We start from the raw sequence: 20,717 nt of genomic DNA on the forward strand, positions 1-20,717 counted from the left end.
ATTTGAATCCCTGACCTCTGACTCCAAAGCCCGTGCTCTTTCCACTGAGCCATGGTTTTGAATCTCGACTCCACCAGCTGTGTGACTTTGGGTAAGTCACTTAACTTCTCTGGGCCTCAGTTGCCTCATCTGTAAAATGGGGATTAAGATTGTGAGCCCCCCGTGGGAAAGCCTGATAATAATAATAATGATGATGGTATTTGTTAAGTGCTTACTACGTGCAAAGCACTGTTCTAAGCACTGCGGAGGTTACAAGGTGATCAGGTTGTCCCACGGGGGGCTCACAGTTTTAATCCTGATTTTACAGATGAGGTCACTGAGGCACAGAAAAGTTAAGTGACTTGCCCAAAGTCACACAGCTGACCGTTTGAGGAGCCGGGATTTGAACCCATGACCTCCGACTCCAAAGCCCGTGCTCTTTCCACTGAGCCACGCTGCTTCTCACCTTCTGCTGATCACCTTGCAACCTCCCCAGCGCTTAGAATAGTGCTTTGCACATAGTAAGAGCTTAATGAATGCCATCATTATTATTAATAACAATGATAATAATGATATTTGTAAGTGCTTACTAAGCAGCAAGCACTGTTCTATGCGCTGCGGGAGATACACAGTCATCAGGTTGTCCCTTGTGGGGCTCACAGTCTTCATAACCGCTTAGTACAGTGCTCTGCACACAGGAAGCGCTCAATAAATATGATTGAATCAATCCCCATTTTTCAGATAAGGTCACTGAAGCACAGAGAAGTGAAGCGACTTGCCCAAGGTCACACGGCAGATGAGTGGCGGAGACAGGATCGGAACCCGCGTATTCTGACTCCCAAGCACGGGCTCTTATCACTAGGCCAGGGTGCTTCTGTGTGCAGAGCACTGTACTGAGCGCTTGGGAAATTGCTCTGCACATAGTAAGCGCTCAATAAATACGATTGATGATGATGAAAGCCCAGTAGAGTTAATCAGCACAGTCGTTGCCCTCAAAACGCTGACTATCTACTGTGTGCAGAGCACTGTAATGAGTGCTTGGGAGAGGACCATAGAGTTAATATTCATTCACTCAATTCATTCATTCAGTCGTATTTATTGAGCACTTACTGTGCGCAGAGCACTGTACTAAGCATTTGGAAAGTACAATTCAGCGAGAGACAATCCCTGCCCACAGTGTGATCGCTGTCTAGACGTGATCCCTGCCCTCAAGGAGCTTATAGACTGTCAGTTGGTCATATTTATTAATTATAATAATAATAATGGCATTTATTAAGTGCTTACTATGTGCAAAGCTCTATTCTAAGCACTGGGGAGGTTACAAGGTGATCAGGTTGTCCCACGGGGGGCTCACAGTCTTCATCCCCATTTTCCAGATGAGGACACTGAGGCCCAGAGGAGCAAAGTGACTTGCCCAAAGTCACACAGCTGACAAGTGGCAGAGCAAGGATTTGAACCCATGACCTCTGACTCCAAAGCCCGGGCCCTTTCCACTGAGCCACGCTGCTTCTCTGAGCACTTATGATAAGCCCTTGGGAGAGTACAACGTAACTCTCTTGCTTGGCAGACAGAGATCTGACCAGGTCGGACCAACGAAAGCATAATTATTCCATCGTTGGGCCTCTATCTCTTGCCAAATTGTCCTTTCCAAGCGCTTATCACAGGGCCCGGCACACAGCAAGCGCTCAGTAAATACGACTGAATGAGTGAATGAATGAATCTTTTCCTCCTCAATCCGCAGAAACAACAGGTGCGCCGATTAATTGTTTGCTCGTCATGGGGCCTATTTCACACTCCATAACTCCCAAATGAAATACCAAAAGATTACAGAAAATTAAACGATTTAAAGACAGAGCGGGTGGGTTGGGTTGGGTTTTTTTTTTTTATGACCCTGGGAATTTATTGAAATTCTAAAGGGGTTCTGGACGCCCGGCCGCAGATAGAGAGATGATATGCTGATCGATCGGTTGGGCCGCCGTATTGATCGAGGATCAGCGCGGCTTAGTTTAGAGAGCGCTCTGTTCGGAGCGCTGCGCTAAGCACTGGGAACGTCAGTTGGCCCCCAATCAATCAATCAATCATCATCATCATCATCATCAATCGTATTTATTGAGCGCTTACTGTGTGCAGAGCACTGTACTAAGCGCTTGGGAAGTACAAATTGGCATCATATAAATAGGAGGCCTTCCCAGACTGAGCCCCTTCCTTCCTCTCCCCCTTGTCCCCCTCTCCATCCCCCCCATCTTACCTCCTTCCCTTCCCCACAGCACCTGTGTATATGTATATATGGTTGTACATATTTATTACTCTATTTATTTATTTATTTTACTTGTACATATCTATCCTATTTATTTTATTTTGTTAGTATGTTTGGTTTTGTTCTCTGTCTCCCCCTTTTAGACTGTGAGCCCACTGTTGGGTAGGGACTGTCTCTATATGTTGCCAATTTGTACTTCCCAAGTGCTTAGTACAGTGCTCTGCACACAGTAAGCGCTCAATAAATACGATTGATGATGATGATGATCATATAGAGACAGTCCCTACCCAACAGTGGGCTCACAGTCTAAAAGGGGGAGACAGAGAACAAAACCAAACATACTAACCAAATAAAATAAATAGAATAGATATGTACAAGATACGTACAAGATATGTACATATGTAGATATGTACAATCAGTCAATCCCCCCCGCCCTACCTCCTTCCCCTCCCCACAGCACCTGTATATATATTTGTACAGATCTATTACTCTATTTATTTTACTTGTACATTTACTTGTACTATTCATTTTGTTAATGCTGTGCATCGAGCTGTAATTCTATTTCTTCCGACGATTTTGACACCTGTCTACATGTTCTGTTTTGTCGTCTGTCTCCCCCTTCTAGACTGTGAGCCTGTTGTTGGGTAGGGACAATCTCTATATGTTGCCACCTTGTACTTCCAAAGCGCTTAGTACAGTGCTCTGCACACAGTAACTGCTCAATAAATACGATTGAATGAATGAATCGAGAGCCTTCGATCAGTCCGCCGACCGATGGTATTTATGGAGCGCTTGCTGTTCATTCTGTCAGTCGTATTTATTTTTTATCTGTAATAATAATGATGGCATTTATTAAGCGCTTACTAGGTGCCAAGCACTTTTCTAAGCGCTGGGGAGGTTACAGGGTGATCAGGTGGTCCCACGTGGAGCTCACAGTCTTCATCCCCGTTTTCCAGATGAGGGAACTGAGGCCCAGAGAAGTGAAGTGCCTTGCCCAAAGTCGCACAGCTGACAAGTGGCAGAGCCAGGATTTGAACCCATGACCTCTGACTCCAAAGCCCGGGCCCTTTCCACTGAGCCACGCTGCTTCTGTAAAATGTGGGTTAATCAGTCAATCAATCAATTGTATTTATTGAGCGCTTACTATGTGCAGAGCACTGTACTAAGCGCTTGGGAAGTACAAATTGGCAACATATAGAGACAGTCCCTACCCAACAGTGGGCTCACAGTCTAAAAGGGGGAGACAGAGAACAAAACCAAACATACTAACATAATATAATAGATAGAATAGATATGTACAAGTAAAATAAATAAATAAATAGAGTAATAAATATGTACAAACATATATACATATACACAGGTTAAGACTGTGAGCCCCACGTGGGACAACTTGATTACATTGTATCCCCCCCAGCGCTTAGAACAGTGCTTGACACCTAGTAAGTGCTTAACAAATACCATTATCATTATTATTATTATTGAGCGCTTACTGTGTGTGGAGCTCTGTGCTAAGCACGTTGGGGAGAATGATAGAAGAGTTGATTGCTTTAAAGGCAAAGCTGAGGAGATTCTGTTTGCTGTGTGCAGAGCACTGTACTAAGCACCTGGAAGGTACAATTCAGCACCAAAGAGAGACAATCCCTGCTTTCTACAGAGTAGAAGCGATCCCTGCCCTAAAAGAGCTTCCAGTCTACCCTGTTCAGAGCACTGTGCTAAATGCTTGGGAAAATACAGTGGAATTATGGATGCAATTCCCTGACCTCACAGTCACAGTCAACTGTGGTCCGAGCACTAAAGTGAGCACTTGAGAGAGGATCGTAGAGTAAGTAGGCCCGATCGCTTTCCCCAACAATGGCTCTGAGAAGCTTGAAGAAATCTTCTGATGTTACAGTTACAGGTAAACCATCCATCCTTCCTACCTATTTTTTGGGGGGGAGGTATTGTTCATTCATTCAATTGTATGTATTGAGCGCTTACTGTGTGCAGAGCACTGTACTAAGCACTTGGAACGGGAACAAATAGAGGCAATCCACACCGGGCTCACAGTCTAGAAGGGGGGAGACAGACATCAAAACAAGTAAATGGGCATCAAGTGCCTAGTACAGTGCTCTGCACACAGTAAGTGCTCAATAAATCCGATTGAATGAATGAATCAATAGCATCCCCCTTATAGACTGTGAGCCCACTGTTGGGTAGGGACTGTCTCTATATGTTGCCAACTTGTACTTCCCAAGCGCTCAGTGCAGTGCTCTGCACACAGTAAGCGTTCAATAAATACGATTGATGATGATGATGATGATCAATACGAATGAATAGAATTATAGAGATATATACACATCAAAACAAGTAAACAGGCATTAATAGTTAACAGGCATAATTAATCGTCTCCCCCTTTTAGACTGTGAGCCCAATGTTGGGTAGGGACTGTCTCTATATGTTGCCAATTTGTACTTCCCAAGCACTTAGTACAGTGCTCTGCACATAGTAAGCGCTCAATAAATACGATTGATGATGATGATGGTAATAGAAATAAACAGAATTATAGATATGTACATATACACAAGTGCTGCGGGGAGGGGAGGGGGTAGAGCAGAGGGAGAGAGTCGGGGCGATGGGGTGGGAAGGGGGAGCTGAGGAAAAGGGTGGCTCAGTCTGGGCAGGCCTCCTGGAGGAGGTGAGCCTTCAGTAGGGCTTTGAAGGGGGGGAAGTGTGATTATTTGGAGGATGTGAGGAGGGAGGGCATCGGTCCAGGGGTCAGTGGCAGGACGAGCTGGGGGTCCAGGGAGGAGGTGAGAAGTGGCAGAGGAGCAGAGGACGAGGGCTGGGAGGGAGAAGGACAGAAGGGAGGTGAGGGAGGAGGGGGTGAGGTGATGGACAGCCTCGAAGCCGACGGTGAGGAGTTTTTGCTTGATATGGAGGTGGCTGGGCAACCACTGAAGAGTTTTGAGGAGGGGGAATGACATGCCCAGAGCATTTCTGTAGAAAGATAATCCGGGCAACAGAGAGAAATATAAACTGAAGTGGTGAGAGACAGGAGGTCGGGAGATCAGAAAGGAGGCGGTTGCAATAATCCAGTCAGGAGAGGGTGAGTGATTGTGCTAACGTGGTTGCGGTTTGGATGGAGAGGAAAGGGCGATGTTGTGGAGGTGAGACCGGCAGGTTTTGGAGATGGATCGGATGTGTGGGGTGAACGAGAGAGCGGAGTCGAGGATGACACCAAGGTTACGGGCTTGTGAGACGGGAAGGATGGCAGTGCCGTCTACAGTGACGGGAAAGTCAGGGAGAAGACGGGGTTTGGGAGGGAAGATAAGGAGACATGTTGAGCTTTAGGTGGCAGGAGGACATCCAGGTGGAGACGTCCTGAAGGCAGGAGGAGATGCGAGCCTGGAGGGAGGGAGAGAGAACAGGGGAGGAGATGGAGATTTGGGAATCATCCGCAGAGAGGTGGGAGTTGAAGCCGTGGGAGTGAATGAGTTCACCGAGGGACTGGGGGGAGATGGAGAAGAGAAGGGGACCCAGAACTGAACTTTGGGGACCCCCACAGTTAGGGGATGAGAGGGGGAAGAGAAACCTGCAAAGGAAACTGAGAACAAATGGCCAGAGAGATAAGAGAGTAGCATGGCATAATGGATAGAGCCTAGGCTGGAGGTCAAAAGTTTATGGCTTCTAATCCCAGCTCCATCACTAAATATTAATAATAATAATGATGATATTTGTTAAGCGCTTACTATTTGCCAAGCACTGTTCTAAGCGCTGGGGTAGATACAAGGTAATCAGGTTGTCCCACGTGGGGCTCACTGTCTTCATCCTCATTTTCCAGATGAGGTAACTGAGGCACAGAGAAGTGAAGTGTCTTGACCAAGGTCATCGAACAGACAAGTTTCAGAGACAGGATTAGAACCCAGGTCCTCCTAACTCCGAGGCCCGGACTCTATGCACTAGACCCCGCTGCCTCTCATTGTGAGAAGCAGGGTGGCTCAGTGGAAAGACCCCGGGCTTGGGAGTCAGAGGTCATGGGTTCTAATCCCGGCTCCGCCACTTGTCAGCTGTGTGACTTCGGGTAAGTCACATCACTTCTAGACTGTGAGCCCACTGTTGGGTACGAACCGTCTCTATATCATCATCATCAGTCATCAATCGTATTTATTGAGCGCTTACTATGTGCAGAGCACTGTACTAAGCGCTTGGGAAGTCCACGTTGGCAACATCTAGAGACAGTCCCTACCCAACAGTGGGCTCACAGTCTAAAAGGGGGAGACAGAGAACAAAACCAAACATACTAACAAAATAAAATAAATAGAATAGATATGTACAAGTAAAATAAATAAATAAATAGAGTAATAAATATGTACAAACATATCTACATATATACAGGTGCTGTGGGGAAGGGAAGGAGGTAAGATGAGGGGGATGGAGATGGGGATGAGGGGGAGAGGAAGGAAGGGGCTCAGTCTCTATATGTTGCCAACTTGTACTTCCCAAGTGCTTAGTACAGTGCTCTGCACACAGAAAGCGCTCAATAAAAACAATTGAATGAATGAATAAATGAACATCACTTCCCTGTGCCTCAGTGAGTGACCTCATCTGTAAAATGGGGATGAAGACTGCGAGCCCCACGTGGGACAACCTGGTGACCTCGTATCTCCCCCAGCGCTTAGAACAGCGCTCGGCACATAGTAAGCGCTTAGCAAATGCCATCATCATTATTATTATGATTGGCTGGCTCATATATAGTAAGCGCTTAGCAAATACCATCATCATTATTATTATGATTGGCTGGCTCATATATAGGAAGCGCTTAGCAAATACCATCATCATTATTATTATGATTGGCTGGCTCATATTTGGTAAGTGCTAACAAATACCACAATTATTATTATTATTAGTTCCTTCCGAGTCCCAGGGCCGGGCTCTATCTACTGGACCACGCTGCTTCTCATTTTCCTAATATTTTCGCGCCTTCCCCTCCGGGCATGACCTCTTGTTGCTAAAGATGGTCTGATATCGGTAAAATTCAAGTCGGCTGCCAGGACTTCTGACAGCTATTGACGGAATTTCTCTCGACTCTGCTGAGGCTGTGAAATCCTGTATTTGGAGATAAAATCAGCTCGGGCTCTGCTTCGCGTAACCCAAGAGCGCATTAAAGCCTTTCCTCTCGTGGCTCTTTATTTCCTGATAAGAAGGGACACTGGGAGACTGAACTTAAAACCTGTCATAAATGATGCAGCAGGAATAGTGTGGATAAAGCCCTCACTGAGTGCCAAGCCCTGTGCTATTTATTTTATTTTGTGCTATTTATTTTATTTTGTTAGTATGTTTGGTTTTGTTCTCTGTCTCCCCCTTTTAAACTGTGAGCCCACTGTTGGGTAGGGACTGTCTCTATATGTTGCCAATTTGTACTTCCCAAGCGTTTAGTACAGTGCTCTGCACATAGTAAGTGCTCAATAAATACGATTGATTGATTGATTGATTGATAAGTACTGGGTTTGACAAAGGACCGTCCGGTCGGACGAAGTCACCGTCCCACAGGGGATTCAGGGTCTAAGGGGGAGAGAGGACCAGTCTTGATAAGGAGACTGAGGCCCAGAGAGGTGAGGTGACTCTGCCAAGGTCACACAGCAGCAGGCAGAGTTGGGATTAGAACCCAGGCCCGGACTCTTTCTGCCGTTTCCGGGTCTCCGAACAGCAGTGCATGGCCTAATAGGCCTGGGATTCAGATGGACCTGAGTTCTAATCCCGGCTCTGCCACCCGTCAGCTTTGTGACCTTGGGGAAGTCATTTCCCTTCTTCTAGGCCTCAGTTGCCTCATCTGTAAAACCGTGAGTCCCACACGGGACAGGGACCATGTCCAACCCGATTAGCTTGTACTTACCCTGGAACTTAGTACAGTACTTGGCACATAATAATAATAATAATAATAGTTAAATGCTTACTATGTGCAAAGCACTGTTCTACGCACTGAGGAGGTTAGAAGGTGATCAGATTGCCCCATGGGGGGCTCACAGTCTTAACCCCCATTTTACAGATGAGGTAACTGAGGCCCAGAGAAGTTAAGTGATTTGCCCGGTCACACAGCCGAAAGTTGGCGGAGCCAGGATTTGAACCCATGACCTCTGACTCCAAAGACCAGGCTCTTTCCACTGAGCCACACCGCTTCTCTAACATAGTAGATGCTTCCCAAATACCATTAAAAAAAACCAACAAAATAAGAAAACTCCTGCTTGAAGGCTTTCTGGACGATCACCCCCTCCGCTTTGCTGTTGTGTAGCGATCGATACTGTCTTTCTTGAGTCTCTCCTGTTTTCCTCCTGCAGGGAGAAGGTTTCGGTTAGATAATAGTATTCATTTTCCAGACATCTGCCCATGTTTTAATAGCCTTCTGAAGGTTTGAAATAGTTTTCCCTTCGGCCTACCGCAGGGGCTAAAATGCCATTAAATTCCAAGCTGGAGCAATTCATAACAATGATCGCCGCGTACTTCAGCTCAACTAGGGGAAAGTGAAAAAAAAGTCCATTTCTGTTGTCGACGATTGCGATGAAGGAGAGATTTTCATCCAACCGATGTAGGTGACTGTTTTCGGGCTTCAGGAGACCGAACCCTCTAAAATAATAATAATAACAATAATGGCATTTTTTAAGCACTTACTATGTGCAAAGCACTGTTCTAAGCACTGGGGAGGTTATAAGGTGATCAGGTTGTCCCACAGAGGGCTCACAGTCTTAGTCCCCATTTTACAGATGAGGCACAGAGAAGTTAATTGATTTGCCCAATTCATGACAATGATCGCCCCGTACTTCAGCTCAACTAGGGGAAAGTGAAAAAAAAAAGTCCATTTCTGTTGTCGACGATTGCGATGAAGGAGAGATTTTCATCCAACCGATGTAGGTGACTGTTTTCGGGCTTCAGGAGACCGAACCCTCTAAAATAATAATAATAACAATAATGGCATTTTTTAAGCACTTACTATGTGCAAAGCACTGTTCTAAGCACTGGGGAGGTTATAAGGTGATCAGGTTGTCCCACAGAGGGCTCACAGTCTTAGTCCCCATTTTACAGATGAGGCACAGAGAAGTTAATTGATTTGCCCAATTCATGACAATGATCGCCCCGTACTTCAGCTCAACTAGGGGAAAGTGAAAAAAAAAAGTCCATTTCTGTTGTCGACGATTGCGATGAGGGAGAGATTTTCATCCAACCTGATGTAGGTGACTGCTTTCGGCCTTCCGGAGACCAAACCCTCTAAAATAATAATAATAATAAGAATAAGAATAAGAATAATAATAATGGCATTTTTTAAGAACTTACTATTTGCAAAGCACTGTTCTAAGCACTGGGGAGGTTATAAGGTGATCAGGTTGTCCCACAGAGGGCTCACAGTCTCAGTCCCCATTTTACAGATGAGGCACAGAGAAGTTAAGTGACTCGCCCAATTCATAACAATGATCGCCACGTACTTCAGCTCAGCTAGGGGAAAGTGAAAAAAAACTCCATTTCTGTTGTCGACGATTGCGATGAGGGAGAGATTTTCATCCAACCTGATGTAGGTGACTGCTTTCGGCCTTCCGGAGACCAAACCCTCTAAAATACTACTACTAATAATAATAAGAATAGCATTTATTAAGTGCTTACTATGTGTAAAGCACTGTTATAAGCATTGGGGATTGTACAAGGTGATCAGGTTGTCCCACAGAGGGCTCACAGTCTGAGTCCCCATTTTACACTGAGGCACAGAGAAGTTAAGTGACTTACCCAAGGTCACACAGCTGACGATTGGCAGGGCCGGGATTTGAACCCACAACCTCTGACTCCAAAGCCCGTGCTCTTTCCACTGAGCCACGCTGCTCTAAAACCTTCCCCTGTAAGGTAGAAGATGAATGACAAAGCCAAGACACCCCCTCCATGCCCCCTCAGGGTCGAGGGAAAGCGACAGGGTGGCCTAGTGGATTGAGCCCGGGCCTGGGAATCAGAGGGCCTGGATTCTAATCCCGGCTCTGTCCCTCATCTGCTGTGTGATCTTGGGCAAGTCACTTCACTTCCCTGTGCTTCCTCTGTAAAATGGGGATTAAGACTGTGGGACTGTGCCCAACCCAATTGGTTGGCATCCACCCCGGCAGTTAGCGCATAGGAAGTGTTTAACAATCAATCAATCAATCAATCAATCGTATTTATTGAGCACTTACTGTGTGCAGGGCACTGGTACTAAGCGCTTGGGAAGTCCAAGTTGGCAACATATAGAGAGGGAACATTAGTAGACATGTTCCCTGCCCTCAGGGATCTGGCAGGCTATTGGGTGACTCCAATTCCTATCCTCAAACTCTGCCCTTGACCACCTGCAAACTGGCTTCCGTCCCCTTCACTCCACCAAAACCACCCCTTTTAATAATAATAATAATAACAACAACAACAATAATAATAATAATAATGTTGGTATTTCTTAAGCACTTACTATGTGCCAAGCACTGTTCTAAGCGCTGGGGAGGATACAAGGTGATCAGGTTGTCCCACGTGGAGCTCATAGTCTTCATCCCCATTTTTCAGATAAGGGAACTGAGGCCCAGAGAAGTGAAGTGACTTGCCCAAAGTCACACAGCTGACAATTGGCGGTGCCGGGATTTGAACCCATGACCTGTGACTCCCAAGCCCGGGCTCTTTCCACTGAGCCACGCTGCTTCTCTGTGAGGTCTTTAAGTTCACCGATGACCTCCTTCTTGCCAAACCTGGAGGCCTCTACTCCATCTTCATCCTCTTCCACCTCTCAGCTGCCTTCGACCCCTTGGGCCGCCCCTTGCTCCTGGGAATATTATCCAACTTTGGCTTCACGAACTCTGTCCTCTCCTGGTTCTCCTCCTAGCTCTCTGGCCGCCCATTCTCAGTTTCCTCGGTGGGCTCCTCCTCTGCCTCCCACCCCCTCACTGTTAAGCACTTACTATGTGCAAAGCACTGTTCTAAGCGCTGGGGAGGTTGCAAGGTGATCAGTTTTTCCCACGGGGGGCTCACAGTCTTAATCCCCATTTTCCAGATGAGGGAACTGAGGCCCAGAGAAGTGAAGTGACTTGCCCAAAGTCACACAGCTGACAGTTGGCGGAGCAGGGATTTGAACCCATGACTTCTGACTCCAAAGCCCGGGCTCTTTCCACTGAGCCACGCTGCTGCCCCAATTTATGGTATCTGTTAAGCGCTTACTACGTGCCAAGCACTGTTCTGAGCACTGGGCTAGACACAAGGTGATCAGGTTGTCCCACGTGGGGCTCCCGATTTTAATCCCCATTTTATGGATGAGGGAACTGAGGCCCAGAGAACTTAAGTGGCTTGCCCAAGGTCACACAGCAGACAAGTGGCGGAGCCGGGATTAGAACCCACGTCCTCTGACTCCCAAGCCGGGCGGTTGCCACTGAGCCTCGCTGCTGCGGCAGAACTGGGATTAGAACTCATGTCCTTCGGCCCCCAGGCCTCTGCTCTATCCACTGCTCCGCGCTACTTCTGTGCCAAGCACTGTTCTAAGCGCTGGGGTAGATACAAGGTCATCAGGTTGTCCCACGTGGGGCTCACCGTCTTCATCCCCGTTTTACAGATGTAGGAACCGAAACACAGGGAAGTGAAGTGATTTGCCCAAGGTAATAATAATAATAATAATAATGGTATTTATTAAGCACTTACTATGTGCAAAGCACTGTTCTAAGCACTGGTTACATGGTGATCCGGTTGTCCCACGGGGGGCTCACAGTCTTAATCCCCATTTTACAGACGAGGGAACTGAGGCACAGAGAAGTGAAGTGACTTGCCTAAAGTCACACAGCTGACAATTGGTGGAGCCGGGATTTGAACCCATGACCTCTGACTCCAAAGCCCAGGCTCTTTCCACTGAGCCACGCTGCTGCCCCAATTTATGGTGTTTGTTAAGCGCTTACTATGTGCCCAGCACTGTTCTGAGCACTGGGCTAGATACAAGGTGATCAGGTTGTCCCACGTGGGGCTCCCAATTTTAACCCCCATTTTATGGATGAGGGAACTGAGGCCCAGAGAACTTAAGTGGCTTGCCCAAGGTCACACAGCAGACAAGTAGCGGAGCCGGGATTAGAACCCACGTCCTCTGACTCCCAAGCCGGGCTGTTGCCACTGAGCCTCGCTGCTGTGGCGGAACTGGGATTAGAACTCATGTCCTTCGGCCCCCAGGCCTCTGCTCTATCCACTGCTCCCCGCTACTTCTGTGCCAAGCACTGTTCTAAGCGCTGGGGTAGATACAAGGTCATCAGGTTGTCCCACGTGGGGCTCACCGTCTTCATCCCCGTTTTACAGATGTAGGAACCGAAACACAGGGAAGTGAAGTGATTTGCCCAAGGTAATAATAATAATAATAATGGTATTTATTAAGCACTTACTATGTGCAAAGCACTGTTCTAAGCGCTGGTTACATGGTGATCAGGTTGTCCCACGGGGGGCTCACAGTCTTAATCCCCATTTTACAGATGAGGTAACTGAGGCACAGAGAAGTGAAGTGACTTGCCTAAAGTCACACAGCTGACAATTGGTGGAGCCGGGATTTGAACCCATGACCTCTGACTCCAAAGCCCGGGCTCTTTCCACTGAGCCACGCTGCTTCTCCAAAGCAGTGGTCACAAAGAGCCGGGACAAGAATCCTGGTCTTTCCCATTCCCCGGCCCCATGCTCTAACCATTAGACCACACTGCTTCCATGGTGATGATGATGGTATTTGCTAAGCGCTCACTATGTGCGAAGCGCTGTTCTAAGCGCTGGGGTGGTGATGATGGTATTTGTTAAGTCTTACTAGGTGCCAAGCACTGTTCTAAGCGCTGGGGGGGATACAAGGTCATCAGGTGGTCCCACATGGGGCTCACAGTCTTAATCCCCATTTTAATAATAATAATAAGCGCTCCCCCTTCTAGGAGGGGGAGACAGGCAACGAAACAAAACATGTAGACAGGTGTCATGTCATCAGAATAAAGAGCAATAAAGCTAGATGCACATCATTAACAAAATAAATAGAATAGTAACTATGTACAAGTAAAATAAATAGAGCACAATAAATTGAGCACAGTAAGTGCTCAATAAATACAATAGAATGAATGAATAATGGCATTTGTTAAGTGCTTACTATGTGCAAAGCACTGTTCTGAGCACTGCAGGGATACAAGGTCAGCGCTCAATAAACACGATTGATGATGATCAGGTTGTCCCCCGTGGGGCTCACAGTCTTCATCATCATCATCATCCTCATCAATCGTATTTATTGAGCGCTTACTGTGTGCAGAGCACTGGACTAAGCGCTTGGGAAGTACAAATTGGCAACATCTAGAGACAGTCCCTACCCAACAGTGGGCTCACAGTCTAAGAGGGGGAGACAGAGAACAAAACCAAACATACTAACAAAATAAAATAAATAGAATAGATATGTACAAGTAAAATAAATAAATACAGTAATAAATATGTACAAACATATATACATATATGCAGGTGTCCCCATTTTACAGGCGAGGGAACTGAGGCCCAGAGAAGTGAAGCGACTTGCCCAAAGTCACCCAGCTGACAAGCGGTGGAGGCGGAATTAGAACCCATGACCCCTGACTCCCAAGCCTGGGCTCTTTCCACTGAGCCGCACGGCTTCAAGCAAGGGTTAGGGTTAAAGGAACTTCCCCCTGGACATAATGATCCGGAAAACTTTAAAGGAATTTGGGAAATGCAGTATAAAATCGGGCCAAATTTTGATCGGGCCGCTCTGAAAACCTCCCTGACTATTTATTTATTTATTTATTTATTCTATTTATTGATTTATTTATTCTATTTATTTATTTATTTATTTTACTTGTACATATCTATTCTATTTATTTTATTTTGTTAGTATGTTTGGTTCTGTCCTCTGTCTCCCCCTTCTAGACTGTGAGCCCAATGTTGGGTAGGGACTGTCTCTATATGTTGCCAATTTGTACTTCCCAAGCGCTTAGTACAGTGCTCTGCACATACTAAGCGCTCAATAAATATGATTGATTGATTGATTGACTCCGAGCGCACAGGGCGATAAAAGCAGCGTTTCCTAGCCGCGGCCCTGGTGGTAAAATGATCGCGGCCGCAGTGAGAAAGAATCTAATGAGGGGATTGATCTGCAGATTCCAGTGGTGTAAGCGCCAACATCGATCAACGCGAAAGTCAATAAAGAGGTCGTATCGAGGCCTGCCTAATTCCTTTAGATGCTTTTGGGCCCCGGTTACGGAGTCGAGAAGGGAATGGGGAAAGGAATTTAAAACTGGAAGCGTCTCCAGGCCGGGGATGAATGCCGTTTTGGACACGTGAGCCGCCAGTTAGGATTGGGCCTTGGAGTTGGCAAAGTTGGGTGTGATAATGATAATAATGATAATGGTGCTATTTATTATTAATAATAATAATAATGGCATTTATTAACCGTTTACTATGTGCAAAGCACTGTTCTAAGCTCTAGAGAGATTACAAGGTGATCAGGTTGTCCCATGTGGGGCTCACACTCTTCATCCCCATTTGACAGATGAGGGAACTGAGGCACGGAGAAGTTAAGTGACTTGCCCAAAGTCACACAGATGGCACAACTGTGGCACAGTTGGCACAGTTGGGTACAAGTTGGCACACTGTGCCAACTTGTACTTCCCAAGCGCTTAGTACAGTGCTCTGCACGCAGTAAGCGCTCAATAAATACGATTGATAATGATTTGAACCCTTACGCTTGAACGCTTACTTTGTGCAGAGCACTGGACTAAGCGCCTGGGAAGTACAAGTTGGCAACATATAGAGACAGTCCCTACCCAACAGTGGGCTCACAGTCTAGAAGGGGGAGACAGAGAACAAAACAAAACATATTAACAAAATAAAATAAATAGAATAGATATGAACAAGTAAAATAAATAAATAGAGTAATAAATACGTACAAACATATATACATATATACAGGTGCTGTGGGGAAGGGAAGGAGGTAAGACGGGGGGCGTTCAAATACCGGCTCTGCCAACTGCCAGCTGTGTGACTTTGGGCAAGTCACTTCACCTCTCTGGGTTATATATATTATAATAATATAATATAATAATAATAATTTATTAAGCATTTACTATGTGCAAAGCACTGTTCTAAGTTCTAGAGAGGTTACAATGTGATCAGGTTGTCCCATGTGGGGCTCACAGTCTTCATCCCCATTTGACAGATGAGGGAACTGAGGCATAGAGAAGTGAAGTGACTTGCCCAAAGTCGCACAGCTGACAAGTGGCGGAGCAGGGATTTGAACCCATGACCTCTGACTCCAAAGCCCGGGCTCTTTCCATTAAGCCATGCTGTTTCTCAAGTACTTACAATGTGCTGGCTCTGTTCATTGATTCATTCAATCGTATTTATTGAGTGCTTACTGCAGGCAGAGCACAGTTAAACATAACCTGTTCATTTGTTCATGAATTGTTCATTTGTTAATAATAATATTGTTAAAATAATAATAATAATAATTTGTTAAGCGCTTACTATTCATTCATTCATTCAATCGTATTTATTGAACGCTTTCTGTGGGCAGGGCACTGTTAAACATAACTTGTTCATTTGTTCTTGAATTGTTCATTTGTTAATAGTAATATTGCTAAAATAATAATAATAATAATTTCTTAAGCTTACTATTCATTCATTCATTCAATCATATTTATTGAACGCTTACTGCGGGCAGAGCACAGTTAAACATAACTTGTTCATTTGTTCATGAATTGTTCATTTGTTAATAATATTATTAAAATAATAATAATAATTTGTTAAGCGCTTACTATTCATTCATTCAATCGTATTTATTGAACGCTTTCTGTGGGCAGGGCACTGTTAAACATAACTTGTTCATTTGTTCATGAATTGTTTATTTGTTAATAATAATATTGTTAAAATAATAATAATAATTTGTTAAGCGCTTACTATTCATTCATTCAATCGTATTTATTGAACGCTTACTATGGGCAGGGCACTGTTAAACATAACTTGTTCATTTGTTCATGAATTGTTCATTTGTTAACAATAATATTGTTAAAATAATAATAATAATTTGGGCTTACTATTCATTCATTCATTCAATCATATTTATTGAACGCTTACTGTGGGCAGGGCACTGTTAAACATAACTTGTTCATTTGTTCTTGAATTATTCATTTGTTAATAATATTGTTAAAATAATAATAATAATTTGTTAAGCTTGCTATTCATTCATTCATTCAATCGTATTTGTTGAATGCTTACTGTGGGTAGGGCACTGTTAAACATAACTTGTTCATTTGTTCATGAATTGTTCATTAGTTAATACTAACAATATTGTTAAAATAATAATAATATTTTGCTAAGTGCTTACTATTCATTCAGTCAGTCAGTCATATTTATTGAACACCTACTGTGTGCAGAGCACTAGACTAAGCGCTTGGGAAGTCCAAGTTGGCAACATATAGAGACGGTCCCTACCCAACAACTGGCTCACAGTCTAGAAGGGGGAGACAGGCTACAAAACAAAGCGCGTAGACAGGTGTCATGTCGTCAGAATAAATAGCAATAAAGCTAGATGCACAACGTTAACAAAATAAATAGAATAGTAAATATGGACAAGTAAAATAAATAGAGTAAGAGAGCTGTACAAACATATATGCAGGTGCTGTGGGGAGGGGAAGGAGGTAGGGCCGGGGGGATGGGGAGGAGGAGAGGAAAAGGGGGGCTGAGTGTGGGAAGGCCTCCTGGAGGAGGTGAGCTCTCAGTAGGGCTTTGAAGGGAGGAAGAGAGCTAGATTGGTGGATGTGCGGAGGGATTGGGGGCATTCCGGGCCAGGGGGATGACGTGGTCCGGGGGTCGACGGTGGGACAGGCAAGAACAAGGCCCGGTGAGGAGATTAGCGGCAGAGGAGCAGAGGGTGTGGGCTGGGCAGGAAAAGGACAGAAGGGAGGTGAGGGAGGAGGGGGTGAGGGGATGGATGGACAGCCTTGAAGCCCAGGGTGAGGAGTTTTTGCTTGAGACAATCAAAAACAGGTTGTCCCAGGTGGGGCTCACCATCATCAATCGTATTTATTGAGCGCTTACTATGTGCAGAGCACTGTACTAAGCGCTTGGGAAGTACAAATTGGCAACACATAGAGACAGTCCCTACCCAACAGTGGGCTCACAGTCTAGAAGGGGGAGACAGAGAACAAAGCCAAACATACCAACAAAATAAAATAAATAGGATAGATATGTACAAGTAAAATAAATAAATAAATAAATAGAGTAATAAATATGTACAACCATATATCCATATATACAGGTGCTGTGGGGAAGGGAAGGAGGTAAGATGGGGGGATGGAGAGGGGGGCGAGGGGGAGAGGAAGGAAGGAGCTCAGTCTGGGAAGGCCTCCTGGAGGAGGTGAGCTCTCAGCAGGGCCTTGAAGGGAGGAAGAGAGCGAGCTTGGCGGATGGGCAGAGGGATTGGGGGCATTCCAGGCCCGGGGGTCGATGGCGGGACAGGCGAGAGCGAGGTACGGTGAGGAGATTAGCGGCGGAGGAGCGGAGAGTGTGGGCCGGGCCGGGCTGGAGAAGGAGAGAAGGGAGGTGAGGTAGGAGGGGGCCAGGGGATGGATGGATGGACAGCCTGGAAGCCCAGGGTGAGGAGTTTCTGCCTGATGCGCAGATTGATTGGTAGCCATTGGAGGTTTTTGAGGCTCACGGTCTTCATTCCCATTTTACAGATGAGGTCACTGAGGCCCAGAGAAGTGACTTGCCCAAAATCACACAGCTGATAAGTGGGAGAGCTGGGATTAGAACCCATGACGTCTGACTCCCAAGCCCGGGTTCTTTCCACTGAGCCACGCTGCTTCTCAGTTGGAAGTGTTGGAGTAGATACAAGCTAATAATAATAATAATAATAATAATAATAATGGCATTTATTAAGCGCTTACTACGTGCAAAGCACTGTTCTAAGTGCCGGGGAGGTTACAAAGTGATCAGGTTGTCCCACGTGGGGCTCACAGTCTTAATCCCCATTTTACAGATGAGGTAACTGAGGCACAGAGAAGTTAAGTGAGAATCGAGGATGGAGACTATTTATTTATTTATTTTACTTGTACATATCTATTCTATTTATTTTACTTTGTTAGTATGTTTGGTTTTGTTCTCTGTCTCCCCCTTCTAGACTGTGAGCCCACTGTTGGGTAGGGACTGTCTCTATATGTTGCCATCTTGTACTTCCCAAGCGCTTAGTACAGTGCTCTGCACACAGTAAGCGCTCAATAAATACGATTGATTGATTGATTAAGTGGCTTGCCCAAAGTCACAGAGCTGACAAGTGGCGGAGCCGGGATATTAAGCATTTACTATGTGCAAAGCACTGTTCTAAGACCGCCACTCTCCCCACCTTCAAAACCCTCCTGAAATAACATCTCCTCCAAGAAGCCTTCCCCCAACTAACCCCTCTTTTTAATAATGATGATGGCATTTATTAAGCGCTTACTATGTGCAAAGCACTGTTCTAAGCTCTGGGGAGGTTACCAGGTGATCAGGTTGTCCCACGGGGGCTCACAGTCTTAATCCTCATTTTACAGATGAGTGCACTGAGGCCCAGAGAAGTGAAGTGACTTGCCCAAAGTCACATAGCTGACAATTGGCAGAGCCGGGATTTGAAACCATGACCTCTGCCTCCAAAGCCCGGGCTCTTTCCACTCAGCCATGCTGCTTTGTTAAGTGCTTACTATGTGCCAAGCACTGTTCTAAGTGCTGGGGTAGATACAAGATGATCAGATTGTCCCACATGGGGCTCGCAGTCTTCATCCCCATGTTACAGATGAGGGAACTGATAATAATAATAATAATAGCATTTATTAAGCACTTACTATGTGCAAAGCACTGTTCTAAGCACTGGGGAGGGTACAAGGTGATCAGGTTGTCCCCCAGGGGGCTCACTGTCATAATCCCCATTGTACAGATGAGGGAACTGAGGCATAGAGAAGTTAAGTGACTTGCCCAAATTCACAGAGCTGACAATTGGCAGAGCTGGGATTCGAACCCATGACCTCTGACTCCAAAGTCTGGGCTCTTTCCACTGAGCCACGCTGCCTCTCTGATACACAGAGATGTTAAGGGACTTGCCCAAAGTCACACAGCTGAGTAGTGGTGGTGCCGGGATTAGAACCCACGACCTCTGACTCCCAAGTCCGGGCTCTTTCCTAATCAATCAGTCAGTTGTATTCATTGAGCACTTACTATGTGCAGAGCACTGTACTAAGCACTTGGGAGAGTCAGTATAACGGTAAACAGACACATTCCCTGCCCACAGACAGCGCAGAGTGGCTCAATGGAAAGAGCCCGGGCTTGGGAGTCAGAGGTCACGGGTTCTAATCCTGCCTCCGCCAATTGTCAGCTGTTTGACTTTGGGCAAGTCACTTCACTTCTCTGGGCCTCAGTGACCTCATCTAGAAAATGAGGATGAAGACTGTGAGCCCCACGTGCGACAACCTGATCACCTTGAATCCTCCCCAGAGCTTAGAACAGTGCTTCGCACATAGAAAGCGCTTAACAAATGTCATCAATAATGATAATAATTAGTATGAATCGGTAATTTATGATATATAATTTAAAGATGTGGACCTAAGTGCTGTGGGGTTGGAGGTGGGGTGATTATCAAGTGTCCAAAGGTCACAGAGGAGTAACTAAGAAGGGAGAGGGAGTGGTGGAAAAGAGGGCTTAATCCGGGAAAGCCTCTCGGAGGAGAGCACGGGTTTGGGAGTCAGAGGTCATGGGTTCTAATCCTGCCTCCCGCACATGTCTGCTGTGTGACCTTGGGCAAGTCACTTCACTTCTCTGAGCCTCAGTGACCTCATCTGTAAAATGGGGATGAAGAATGTGAGCCCCCCGTGGGACAACGTGATCACCTTGTATCCCCCCCAGCACTTAGAACAGTGCTTTGCACATAGTAAGCACTTAATAAATGCTATCATGATTATGGGAAGGATTCCATCGATTCCTTGCCCCTCCGTCTGCGTGATCTCATTACTGGGGATGCTTCAAGTAGGACGATGGAGTCAAACTGGGCTTCGGGGTGGAAGTCACCGGGCCACGACTACGGCAATCTCTCTTCAGGCTCAAACCGGGGACGGAACTGGGCCGCTTCCCGTTAAATATTCAGGAATTGTGCCCGGCCGACTCCGCTCCATTTCCCTTCGACCCCAGGTTGACAACCTGGAGCTATAAGCAAATGGAAGTGAATGGTTTTGCCCTCTCTTGGTGATTCTTTAGGCGGAGATCCCTATATGTTGCCAACTTGTACTTCCCAAGCGCTCAGTACAGTGCTCTGCACACAGTAAGCGCTCAATAAATACGATTGATTGATTGATTGATTGATCCCGACATGGATGTTATCATCCGTGCGGCGATGATGCTAGCAATCTGCAGATTATCTACATCGACGCTTTCCCGGCTCTATGGGTTTTAAGGTTTGGAGAGGATGGTTGGCTTGTCGTGGACGGGGAAAGTG

General features: G+C 45.9%; 1 protein-coding gene across 1 annotated transcript in view; it reads left to right on the forward strand.

Moving 5' to 3' along the window:
• The window catches only part of NCKAP5 (NCK associated protein 5), a 116,978-nt gene extending 96,507 nt beyond the window's left edge, over positions 1-20,471 (forward strand). The window contains exon 6 of the mRNA XM_038753446.1: positions 20,256-20,471. Within this exon, the coding sequence (XP_038609374.1) occupies positions 20,256-20,471 (216 nt within the window). The remainder of the gene's footprint in view (positions 1-20,255) is intronic.
• Positions 20,472-20,717: the final 246 nt, after the last annotated feature.

The sequence above is a fragment of the Tachyglossus aculeatus genome, chromosome 1 (genome assembly GCF_015852505.1).
Source record: "Tachyglossus aculeatus isolate mTacAcu1 chromosome 1, mTacAcu1.pri, whole genome shotgun sequence".
NCBI lineage: Eukaryota > Metazoa > Chordata > Mammalia > Monotremata > Tachyglossidae > Tachyglossus > Tachyglossus aculeatus.